The 13,001-nt window shown below is 18.1% G+C and overlaps 3 protein-coding genes across 3 annotated transcripts in view, besides 22 other annotated features; 1 reads left to right on the top strand and 2 right to left on the bottom strand. All coding sequences in view use genetic code 6, as the record gives it.

Annotated features, from left to right (window-relative positions):
- IMG5_148510 (leishmanolysin family protein, putative) overlaps positions 1 to 416 on the bottom strand; it is a gene marked incomplete at both ends in the record, with an annotated part of 496 nt that extends 80 nt beyond the window's left edge. The window contains 2 exons of the mRNA XM_004030958.1: positions 1 to 54; positions 119 to 416. The exon at positions 1 to 54 is cut by the window's left edge and continues 80 nt beyond it. Coding sequence (XP_004031006.1) covers positions 1 to 54; positions 119 to 416 — 352 coding nt within the window. The remainder of the gene's footprint in view (positions 55 to 118) is intronic.
- A 295-nt stretch (positions 417 to 711) lies between these two features.
- Positions 712 to 752: a microsatellite.
- Positions 753 to 1,363: 611 nt separating this feature from the next.
- Positions 1,364 to 1,411: a microsatellite.
- Positions 1,366 to 1,408: a microsatellite.
- Positions 1,412 to 2,045: 634 nt separating the features above from the next.
- Positions 2,046 to 2,085: a microsatellite.
- A 595-nt stretch (positions 2,086 to 2,680) lies between these two features.
- Positions 2,681 to 2,730: a microsatellite.
- An 847-nt stretch (positions 2,731 to 3,577) lies between these two features.
- Positions 3,578 to 3,786: a microsatellite.
- Positions 3,621 to 3,663: a microsatellite.
- Positions 3,684 to 3,718: a microsatellite.
- Positions 3,684 to 3,847: a microsatellite.
- Positions 3,692 to 3,858: a microsatellite.
- A 257-nt stretch (positions 3,859 to 4,115) lies between these two features.
- IMG5_148500 (hypothetical protein) lies at positions 4,116 to 6,996 on the bottom strand. Its single transcript, XM_004030957.1, has one exon. The coding sequence runs from the start codon at positions 6,092 to 6,094 to the stop codon at positions 5,255 to 5,257; it is 840 nt and encodes a 279-aa protein (XP_004031005.1). The 5' UTR covers positions 6,095 to 6,996; the 3' UTR covers positions 4,116 to 5,254.
- Positions 4,238 to 4,288: a microsatellite.
- Positions 6,997 to 7,091: 95 nt separating the features above from the next.
- Positions 7,092 to 7,163: a microsatellite.
- Positions 7,092 to 7,165: a microsatellite.
- Positions 7,111 to 7,163: a microsatellite.
- Positions 7,155 to 7,204: a microsatellite.
- A 147-nt stretch (positions 7,205 to 7,351) lies between these two features.
- Positions 7,352 to 7,396: a microsatellite.
- A 69-nt stretch (positions 7,397 to 7,465) lies between these two features.
- Positions 7,466 to 7,512: a microsatellite.
- An 871-nt stretch (positions 7,513 to 8,383) lies between these two features.
- Positions 8,384 to 8,441: a microsatellite.
- Positions 8,442 to 8,864: 423 nt separating this feature from the next.
- Positions 8,865 to 8,940: a microsatellite.
- Positions 8,865 to 8,942: a microsatellite.
- Positions 8,885 to 8,947: a microsatellite.
- Positions 8,948 to 10,057: 1,110 nt separating this feature from the next.
- Positions 10,058 to 10,118: a microsatellite.
- Positions 10,119 to 10,940: 822 nt separating this feature from the next.
- On the top strand, positions 10,941 to 12,760 carry IMG5_148490 (leishmanolysin family protein, putative; the record flags this gene model as incomplete). Its single annotated transcript, XM_004030956.1, has 2 exons — positions 10,941 to 12,610; positions 12,718 to 12,760. The coding sequence occupies 2 exons, from the start codon at positions 10,941 to 10,943 to the stop codon at positions 12,758 to 12,760; spliced, it is 1,713 nt and encodes a 570-aa protein (XP_004031004.1).
- Positions 12,761 to 13,001: the final 241 nt, after the last annotated feature.

The following is a 13,001-nucleotide window of genomic DNA, read 5'->3' as shown; positions in this document are numbered from 1 at the left end:
TAATTATTTATTTCATTATCATAATAATTTCCGGTTTAAGGATTTATCCAATATCTATATAAACCTCTTGAAAATCCTAAAATATGCAACATTTCATGCAAAATAACATTTAAATCACTTTTGAATCCAGAATTAGTACGATTTTAGCCTATTTTACCCATATTTACCTTAATTATACCAAAATTAACTCTTTTTAAAGCAGCATCCATTTAACAATAAACAGCATCAGCTAAAATAGAAGAATCTGGACTATTATTATAGATAACCCAAATAAGGATGTCAGAATTTCTTTCGCCATCTGCTCTATATTTTTGAGGAATATCTATATTATTACATTTTTCAGTATTATATCTAATAGGTCCTAAAGCGGGAATTACTTTTAATAATTATTACAAATAAACCTAAATATATTTCATTAGACTTTTTAATAGACTTCTTTAATAATCAGTTATACCATTAATCATTTAATTAAATAAAGTATAATCCATAGTAACTCTTATTGGTTAAGGCACATTATTTTGCAAATTTCTTTTTTGTGGGTTTTTTAGAACATTTTCTTTTAATATTCTTCGTGTTTATTCTGTTTGGGCATTCACCTCTGAGAAATCAAATTCAGTATCATGATTACATACATGATTATATACTCCTAATATAGATTAGGAAAGTAAAACTATTATTAAAATTGTGTTTTTAAAACTTTTTTAAAATTACATTTTAATATTAATATAATAATTTTATATAAATAATTATTTATTTTATTAATTTAATTGAATATACAATTTATATATTAATTATATAATATAAATTATTATTATTATATTTATTTATATTATAAGAAATTAAATTATTTTTAATTTTATTTATAATAAACTAAAAATAATTTAAAACATGTATAAATTACCATAAAATATTTTTTTATATTATTTTGTAATGCAATTATTATTTATAATATTTAATTATATTGTTTTGTAAAAAATTTTTTGGAATACGCATAAATCTTTAAAAATTTGCAACCTTATAATTAATTATATTATTTTAAATATATATTATAAAAAAAAAAAAAATTTAAAAAATAATAATAGATTCAATAAATATGTCTTTACATAATTTATTAAAATAAAATTATTTTTAGTATTAATAACAATATCATTTAATTTTTAATAAAAAAAATTAATTAAAATAAAACATATTTATTTTCTTATTAATCTAAAATTATAATAATAAATTTTTGTTTAAGACAAGAAAATAAAATGTTATTTTATTTTTAAAAATAATTGTAAATATACATATAACTCATTGTATTTAACGTTTTCAATAAAGAAATTTATATATTATTTTTGTCAACTTCCAATTCCAATAAAAAATAATTATATGGATTATTTTTATAAATTTATGCATTTATTTATAATTTCTTTTATAAATAATAAAATTGTCTATATATAAATAACAATTAAAGTCCCTATATACTTTTTTTATTTTTTAATATAAAGAACATAATATTTATTAAAATTTATCTTTTATTAAAAAAAGTATATATAAAAGGCTATCAATATAAAGACTTCCCAAACGCATTGTCCCACCTTAGTAATCATTGATCTTTAAGGCACCTAAAATTCAGATTTCAAACTGTATCCGTAGTGTTCACTTTGTATACTGATAAAAAATGTTTAATCTTTTATTTTTTATTTAATCAAAGATGTATTTATAAAAATAAAGAAAAAATCTTTTTAAATAAATAAAATTATTATTTGAATTTCTATATCATCTATATTAAATATTAAATAATATATATTTTTTTTATTTAAAAAATTTAAAAAATAGTTATATTATTAAGTTTAAAGTAATTAAAAGACTAGTTTTTCTTGTAATAATGGGTTATACTTATAATAAGGTAAATGTTTTTCTTAATGTTCTGATACTTAATTTAGCGATATTGAAAAAAAGGAATGTGTTCCAATTACTAAATGTTAATAAAATACTATTTACTATTATAAAAATTAATGTTATAAAAGTTGTCCTTCGAATACGGCAACAGAAATAAATACTTGCTTTAAATGTAATTAAGGTTGCCTTATATGTTATTAACAAAGCAGATGTAATACATGTGATACTAAGAACGGTTGGGAACTCGATAGAAATGTTGATAGTTGCTTTAATCATTAATGCGAAGCTTAACATTGTCTAAAATGTAAAACTAATAATAAAATGAATGCTGAATGCATATAATGTGATGAAGGATACTTATTGTATAGAAATAAGTGTATATTATATTGTCCTAATACCTATTATCCTGATTAAAAAAATTAAGCATGCACAAAATGTTGTAAAAGATATTTAAGTTGTACTTCTTAAGAATGTTACAAATGTGATAATAAAAATAGCTTTTATTATACGAATGGTAAATAATATAAATAATGAGAGAGATAAATAGATAATGGAGATGATGTTACAGATAATGTTAATAGCAATAAAAATAATGGAATAAGTATATCTTAAAGAGAAAGTAATGCAAATAATGGAGGTATTAGTACTTATTGTTATTAAGCTTTATTTTAACTTATTTTTTCTTAGTGGCTATGTGTTTAAAAATAATTTAATATATAATACAAATATATTTATAAAAATATAAAAAACTAAATAAAAATTTAATTAATAAGCCTATAATAGTTATTCTTAAATATTATAAATGATTTATAAATTTTATATAAATTATTATTAATTATTTATAAAATAAATATATTATTCGATAATTTTTATATACTATAAAATAAATACGATAAAATTATAAATAATAATTTTTTATTAGATAAAGTTAAATTAACAATTAATGAATATTAAATATATTATATTACTCAAAAAAAAAATTCCGTCTATTTTTGATTTATTTATATTTTTGTTTGTCCATTTCAATAGATAATTTTTAACAAAAATATTTAGAATAATTATGGTTATTTTAAATCTAATAAAAATTAAATATGAAGATATATTTGCATTATATATTTTCATTTTTTTATATTATTTTTTAATTTAATTTAAACAATTCATAAAAATAAATTATAATAAAATTTATAAGAAATTAAAAAATATGAACATAATAAATATTTTTTAAATAAACATTAAAAGAATAAAAGCCTGACAAAAAAAAAATTAATAATATAATTATTTTAATTTGCTTTTTTATTTATAACAGAAATACTTATTATTAAAATAAAAAATTTGCAATAAAAAAATTAAATAAAAAATAAAATTATAAATTTGCAAGATATTCTATTTAATATTATTTAAATCAATTATTATTATTAAACAAAATAATACTACATTTTTAATATCGTATAAAATAATAAATACTATATTTAAAATAAAAAAATAAATTATAAAAAAAATATATATAATAAACTTATGAGCATTGTATAAAATATGAAAAGTTTTTTTTATAAAATTTATAGAAAAAAAATATCAAATCAATAATAAATTAATAATATAATATAATATATATATTAATATTATAAAAGTTTTTTATAATTTAGAAACAAAAAAAATTAAAAAAAAAAAAATATGTTGTAACTTTGTAAATATTATAAAATTTAAAAAATAAAAAATATATTTTTTAAAAATTTGTTATAAAAAATAAAATAAAAATTAAAAACAAAAATAAATAAAAAAGTTATATATTTTATAATTTTATAAAAAAAAATAATAAATAATAAAATATAATAAAATAAAAAAAATATTTTAAAATAATTGATATAAAAAAAATAATATATTATATAATATAAATAATAAAAATTATATAATAAATGATAAATGATAAATATTAAATAATAAAAAATAAATAATAAATAATAAATATATATAATATTATTATTTAATTATATATTCATAAATAAATAAAAAAAAAAAAAAAAATTAATATTATTTTTGTTTATGGTTTAATTTTTTTAAAAAATAAATTAATATATATTATTTATTCAATAATTCAATAGATTTTATTTTATAAAATATAAAATTTTATTTAAAAATTATTAAAATTAAATTATAATGAATTATTATTTTTTCAAAATAATGATTCATATTTTACTTTTTTAATATTATAATTTTCATAGCATTAAATAAGTTATAAATAAAAATAGTGTTTAATAACAATAACTACTAATATCTCCACTGTTTATATTACTTTTTCCTTTAACTATACTTATACCATTATTTTTATTTATATCTTCATCATCTGTAATAATATCTTCATTATCAATTTTATTACCTTCATTATCAATTTTATCACCTTCATTATTTGTTGTACCATCTCTATTTATATTGCATTTTCCATTTTAATAATAAAAACCATTTTTATTATCACATTCGTAACATTCTTAAGAAGAACAACTTAAACATCCTTTACGACATTTTATACATGCTTATTTATTCAAATCATGATAATAAGTATCAGGACAAAATCGCAAACACTTATTTTTATACAATATGTATCCATCATAACATTATGTACATTTTTTTTTATTGTTTTTAGAACATTTTAGACATGATGAAACATCACATTATATATTACTACAATTACTCCTATTAAATTCAATATGTTCCCAACCGTTATTAGTATCACATTTATCACATATACTTTGTTCTAAACATAATAGACAACCATTATTACATTTTAAGCATTTATTATTTTTATATGTCGTATTTGAAGGACAACTTTTATAACATTTATTGTTATAATAGTAAATAGCACCTTATTAACATTTAATAATTGGAACACATTCTCTTTTTTCGATATCCTCAAATTAATTTTCAGAACATTAATAAACACATTTTCCTTCTTATAAGAATAATCCACTTTTACAAGAAAGGCAAGTCTTTAAGTCACTTGAGCATTATTAGCATTATTAAGAACATTTAGCACATTAATCCCCTATTTTAACATATTATGAATATTCATCACATACTGCACATATAGTTTGCGATTAACATTATCTACATCCTATAATTTCGCATATTTAACATGTTTTATTTTCTTAATTAGCGAATGTTCCTTCTGGACATTAATTAACAACAACACATTTACCAGTTTTTAAATTAAGAAAGAACTAGTCTTTACATTTAGTACATTATTCATGAGCATCAGAATCACATCTCTCACATTCTTACTCACATCCTTAACTTACTGATTTTTCACATGTTTTTTAATTTATTAATTAGAAGTTATTACTACATTATTTTACACATTTTCCTTCTTCCAAATATGTCAAGAAACCGCATTCTAAGCAATCATTCTTTGAAGCACCAGAACATTTTATACATGACATATCACACTTAGCACATATATTATTTATATTATCTTAGTAATAACCATTAGGACACTATTCTCTACATACTTTATCAGGATTTGCAAATTTACCCTAGGGACATTATTAAACACATTTTTCGTTTTTATCATCTAAAACAAATTATTTATCAGATTTTATTTAAATACTACATTCAGATCCCGCCCAACCAAATGTGCATATACATTATCCATTTATACAGATACCCTTTTAATTACAATAATTAGGACATTCTTTATAACTGCAAAATTCTCTTAAATTATTAGGACAAGTAATGTAACCAAATTCTGGTTTTCCTTAAACGACTTCTATTTACTTTCCTTCATCTTATTAATTGCATACTAATTTTTGAAATTCTTCACGGGGAAAATCTATTGTAATATAAGTAAAATCAGGAGAGCATATAACGTGATGACAACGAGTATTTCTATGGGAATTACGATTTCCATTATTAGCAGTAGAATGAAAGCATCTAGAATTAACTCCATAATATTACAATTGATACTAATCATTATATTTTTTCTCTTTATAATCTTCACAATAAACAGAATTTTTAATATTTTTGCAATTATCCATGAAACTACTTTCAACAACTTCTCCATAGCCATCATTTTATGAAGAGCATTATTATTGACGAGAATGTTCTGTTTAATTAAATTCAGAATAATAAGTATTAGATTAGCAAGCTTTAAGAGCAAAATCACATCCTTTATTTTTTCCCCATTATATATTATTAGCCATACTTTCATTTACTTCAGCATAATAACCAGTATCTTTTAATACAGCAATAGTAAAAATAGATAATATAAATTCCCTTCCAGAAGAATCGGCAGTCATCAATTCATCAAAGAGGATTGTTTTTTCCCAATGAGAACCAATAGAATTAATATCTCCATCGTTCTCTAATTGCATTCCTTCTAAAGTAGGACATCCATAATATTTTCTAGCAGTAGCAAGCACATTTGGAGTAGACATGATAATAGTTTATTTACCCCTTATAGGAACTGTTCTTACATAATTAATTATTTCATTATCATAATAATTTCCGGTTTAAGGATTTAACCAATATCTATATAAACCTCTTGAAAATCCTAAAATATGCAACATTTCATGCAAAATAACATTTAAATCTCTTTTGAATCCAGGATAAGTAAAATCTTAATTTATATTATCGAAGTTTATCATATTTACAGTAATAATACCAAAATTAACTCTTTTTAAAGCTGGATCCATTTAACAATGAACAGCATTAACTAAATTAGAAGAATCTGGACTATTATATTAGGCAACCCAAATATGAATATCAGAATTTCTCTCACCATCTGCTCTATATTTTGGAGGAATATTTATATTCTAACATCTTTCACTATTATATATATTAGGCCCTAAAGCAGGTATTACTTTTAAAAGTTATTACAAATATTCTTAAATAAAATTCATTTTATATTTTAAATTATTTTATTAACGAATAGTTATATCATTTTAATTTTAACCAAATAAAATATAATCAAAAGTAATTCTTATGGGTTATGCTTACTAAGGCAAGTTAGCCATCTGCAAATTTCTATTTTATGTGTTTTTTAGAACTTTTTCATTTTATATTCTTCGTGTTTATTCTATTTGATCATTCACTTCTGAGAAATTAAATTCAGTATCATGATTGCATACATGATTATATGCTTAGGAAATAAATAATAATATTAAAATTATGTTTTTAAAGCTTTTTAAAAATTTCATTTAATTTTAATTATTAAAAAAATATTTATATAAATTAATGTATATATATATATAATCATATATATATATATATATTTATATATATATATATATTTTTTATTTTTTTTTCTATATATATTTGTCTATTTTATTTTATAATTAATATACTATTTATAATTTTTTTTTGTATCAGCAAATAATTAAAATTTTATAAATTATTTTTTTTATTATTATAATTATAAGAATAAATTTTAAAATATTAATATATTACCATAAAATATTTTATTTTTTACATCAAATTCATAATGCTATTTAGTTATTATTTATATAATGTATTTATTTTATTTTATTAAAAATTTATATAAATAAACATTAAGTATTTAAATATATGTGACACAATCATTAATTTTATTATGTTATATTTAAATTTAATAAAACCATTATTTTTAAATTATAATAAAATAAATATTAATATATCATATATAAATGTTATATACAAATTATTTTATTTTTATTAAACAAAAAATTTAATTATTAAAATATATCTTTATTTTTCTTATTAAACCAGAAATTATAATAATAGATTTTTTCTTAAAGATTAAAATAAATATATTTATAAAAAAATATAAAAATTTTAAAATAAATCAAAATTTATATATTTAAGAAAAATATTATATTTTAATTTTTATAATAATTTTTTACATAATATTACATTTTTTAATAGAAATAAAAATATGATATTTTTATCTAATTCAAATAACAAAATTAATTTTTTTATTTATGGATTAATTTAATATATATTTTTTAAAGAAATTATGTGTATAAATTAATGATGTCGTTTGTTTTAAATAAAAAAAATATCTATGTATAAATAATAAATAAAAAATAATTCTTTTTTTTCTGTCATACTAAGGTGAACACTTTTGATTCCATATGATTTCCTAAGTTAAGCACCTTAAGGCTTTGTTAGTTCTAAGATCAGGGACCGCTTTGCAAGTCCGAGTTTGGACAGCCCTTAATATACTTTCTTTTTATTTAATATAAATATTTATTTATTATGAAAAAAATAAATATATAAAGTGCTTTCTACACTCGTACATCCCAAACAGTCCATATAATAGTATTCACCAAGCTTTAAGGCGCTTAAATTTTGAGTTTGAATTGGATACGTTGTGTTCACTTTAGTAAGGCCGACCAAAAAAACATTATGCATTTTTGCTATTTATATTTGCTTATACAATGAAATAAATACATCATAAACTAAATTAATATTATTTTCTTTATTAATAATTTAAAATAAATATTTTTTATAAAACTTTTTATAAAAAATCATTTAATTAAAATAAGTAATTAAAAATAATATAAATAAGTAAATAATTAAAAAAATTAAAAAATTAAAATAATATATGAAATATTTAAAATTTTATATAGTAAAGTAATGAACTAATTTATTTTAATATAAATATTAAATAATTATTATATAAATGATATTTTAAAACTTAATTGTTTATAAATATATAAATTTCATGATTTTTTATTTTAAATATATGTAAATTATAATTAATTTAAATAAATATTTTAATATATATTTATACATATTTTATTATATATAAAATTAATATAATTTATTATTCATTTTTTTAAAAAATATTTTTTTTTTTTAATATTTTTTAAAATAATTAATATAACAAATATTTTTTTTTTAATATTTAATATATAAAATAAATTAAAAATTTAATTAATTTAATATATTTCATAAAATATTTATAATTTTTTTTATTACAAAATTTATTTAATATAAATTTTTTTATTTTTTTATATATAATATATATATTTATATTTAATTAATAATTATATTAAATATATTTTATTATTTAATTAATAAATATATATTTTATAGATTTTTTGTTTTAATGTATCTTTTATAATTAATTATTATTTAATATTTTATTTAAAATAAAGAATGAATATTTAAAAATTTTCTTATATTAAAAATTAAAAAAATTATTTTCTAAATAATTTAATTTTTTATTTTATAAAATTATGGTATTTCAAAATGTATTATTAATATATTTTTTATTTTTAAATTGAGATAGATTGCCTATCAATTAAAAATAATTTCTACTTCTAAGAACAGTTAGCCCAAAAAATTATTTTTGAATAATTGAGTCCTTTATAACTAAAATATTTACGTGTCAACTTATATTAATCATTCGCAAAACAAATTTATTTATAGTGAAATTTTTTTAAGTATATATTTATTTATAGTTTTGAAAATAAATAAAATTTTTATTTAAAATGTATACAATTGGTAATATATATAATATTAAATAATTTAAATTTATTTTTATTTATATATAAATAATTTTATTTAATTATAAAATGTTATACTATTTATAATTAGTTATTTCTATTAAAATTTTCATTAAAATAATTTTTTTTTAATTTATTAATAAAGAAAATTATGGTAATTAAGTTCATGATTCATTTCTGTATATAAATAAGCATATAAAAAAGTAAAATACACAATGATTTTGTTACACATTGTATTCAATTCTAATTCCGAAGTTAAGCGCCTTAAAGCTTCTTGAGTAATAAAGTGGGGATTGCTTGAAAAGTATGAGTGTCGAAAACTCTTTTTATATTTTTAGTACTAACTGAGCCTTAAGGAGATTAATTTCGGAAAATGGGATCAATTGCGTTTACCTTAGTAAGTAAGGCCGATAGCAAACGAAATACTTTTATTTATTATTTATGCATAGATGCCTTTTTATTTTATTAATATATAAATAAAATGCAACTTTATTAATATATAAATAAAATTCTTTGAAAAATCTACATTAAATTAATTTATATATAAAAAATTAATTTTATTTTATTTGACTTGAAAATAAATTAATATTATTGTTTCTATTAAAATTTAATTATATGATATATAAATTTATTTATAAAATTGTTATAATTTTTTTTTTTCTTGTACATATCATTTTAGATATGTTTTATTATTTTTATATTTTTTATAAAAATTTAATATTATTTCTTAACTAAAAATTTTTTATTATGATTTTTGGTTTATAATAAAAATAAATATAATTTTATTTATTATATAAAGATTCTTTTTATATAAAATCAAGTAATATAAATATTAAAAATATTATAATTTTTATTAAATATTTTTAATATAATTCATATAATTTTTTATTTATTACTTAGAAATAAATGATTTTTTTATAATATATAATTAATATTAATTATACTGTCGCATATGTTTTAATGCTTACTGTTTATTTTCATAATTTTCTTATAAAAATAAAATAATTACATTTTATAAATAATATCTAATTTACAAAATCAATGTTTTATTAAAAAAAATAATCATTTTATAATAATTTATTAACATTTTAAAATTATTAAATCTGGATATAATAAAAATGATTAATTAAATTATATTTTTTTTCTGATAAATTATATATTAATATAAATAAATAAATTAATAATAATTTATTTTAGAAAATGAAATAGACATAATATATATAAGATAAAAAAAAAAATATATATATAATTAATTAATAAAATAAACTAAAATAAAATAAAATGAAATTTTAATAATGCTTTAAAAACACAATTTTAATAATATTGTTAATTTCCTAAGCATATAATCATGTATGCAATCATGATACTGAATTTAATTTCTCAGAAGTCAATGATCAAATAGAATAAACACGAAGAATATAAAATGAAAAAGTTCTAAAAAACACATAAAATAGAAATTTGCAGATGGCTAACTTGCCTTAGTAAGCATAACCCATAAGAATTACTTTTGATTATATTTTATTTGGTTAAAATTAAAATGATATAACTATTCGTTAATAAAATAATTTAAAATATAAAATGAATTTTATTTAAGAATATTTGTAATAACTTTTAAAAGTAATACCTGCTTTAGGGCCTAATATATATAATAGTGAAAAATGTTAGAATATAAATATTCCTCCAAAATATAGAGCAGATGGTGAGAGAAATTCTGATATTCATATTTGGGTTGCCTAATATAATAGTCCAGATTCTTCTAATTTAGCTAATGCTGTTCATTGTTAAATGGATCCAGCTTTAAAAAGAGTTAATTATGGTGTGATAATGGTAAATTTGGATAAAATATTATAATAAAATACTAATCCTGGATTCAAAAGTGATTTAAATGTTATTTTGCATGAAATGTTGCATATTTTAGGATTTTCAAGAGGTTTATATAGATATTGGATAAATCCTTAAACCGGAAATTATTATGATAATGAAATAAATAATTATGTAAGAACAGTTCCTATAAGGGGTAAATAAACTATTATCATGTCTACTCCAAATGTGCTTGCTACTGCTAGAAAATATTATGGATGTCCTACTTTAGAAGGAATGCAATTAGAGAACGATGGAGATATTAATTCTATTGGTTCTCATTGGGAAAAAACAATCCTTTTTGATGAATTGATGACTGCCGATTCTTCTGGAAGGGAATTTATATTATCTATTTTTACTATTGCTGTATTAAAAGATACTGGTTATTATGCTGAAGTAAACGAAAGTATGGCTAATAATATATAATGGGGAAAAAATAAAGGATGTGATTTTGCTCTTAAAGCTTGCTAATCTAATACTTATTATCCTGAGTTTAGCCAAATAGAACATTCTCCTGTATAATGCTCATCATAAAATGATGGTTATGGGTAAGTTTTCGAAAGTAGTTTCATGGATAATTGCAAAAATATTAAAAATTCTGTTTATTGTGAAGATTATTCAAAGTAAACCTATTATGATGAGAATACATTAGAATATTATGGAGGTAATTCTAGATGCTTTCGATCTACTGCTAATGATGGAAAAGGTATAAATTTCCATAGAAATACTCGTTGTCATCACGTTTTATGTTCTCCTGATTTTACTTATATTACAATAGGTTTTCCTAACTAAAAATTATAAAAATTAATATGTACATAATAAGATGAAGGAAAGTAAATAGAAGTTGTGCAAGGAAAACCAGAATTCGGTTTCATTTCTTGTCCTGATAATTTAAGAGAATTTTGTAGTTATTCTCCTGAATGTCCTAAATATTGTTCTCAAAAGGGTATTTGTATAAATGGATAATGTAAATGCACATTTGGTTGGATGGGATCTGATTGTGATATTTAAATAACAAATTGTAAATAATTTATTTTAGATGAATATTTCTAAAAGTGTGTTTAATAATGTCCCTAGGGTAAATTTGCAAATCCTGATAAAGTATGTAGAGAATAGTGTCCTAATGGTTATTACTAAGATAATACAAATAATATATGTGCTAAGTGTGATATGTCATGTATAAAATGTTCTGGTGCTTCAAAGAATGATTGCTTAGAATGCGGTTTCTTGACATATTTGGAAGAAGGAAAATGTGTAAAATAATGTAGTAATAACTTCTAATTAATAAATTAAAAAACATGTGAAAAATCAGTAAGTTAAGGATGTGAGTAAGAATGTGAGAGATGTGATTCTGATGTTCATGAATAATGTACTAAATGTAAAGACTAGTTCTTTCTTAATTTAAAAACTGGTAAATGTGTTGTTGTTAATTAATGTCCAGAAGGAACATTCGCTAATTAAGAAAATAAAACATGTTAAATATGCGAAATTATAGGATGTAGATAATGTTAATCGCAAACTATATGTGCAGTATGTGATGAATATTCATAATATGTTAAAATAGGGGATTAATGTGCTAAATGTTCTTAATAATGCTAATAATGCTCAAGTGACTTAAAGACTTGCCTTTCTTGTAAAAGTGGATTATTCTTATAAGAAGGAAAATGTGTTTATTAATGTTCTGAAAATTAATTTGAGGATATCGAAAAAAGAGAATGTGTTCCAATTATTAAATGTTAATAAGATGCTATTTACTATTATAACAATAAATGTTATAAA

The sequence above is a fragment of the Ichthyophthirius multifiliis genome, assembly GCF_000220395.1.
Source record: "Ichthyophthirius multifiliis unplaced genomic scaffold scaff_1120509251144, whole genome shotgun sequence".
In the NCBI taxonomy this organism is placed as follows: Eukaryota; Ciliophora; class Oligohymenophorea; order Hymenostomatida; genus Ichthyophthirius; species Ichthyophthirius multifiliis.
Note: the sequence above shows the minus strand (reverse complement) of the source record. Positions and strands in the feature narration are given on the sequence as shown.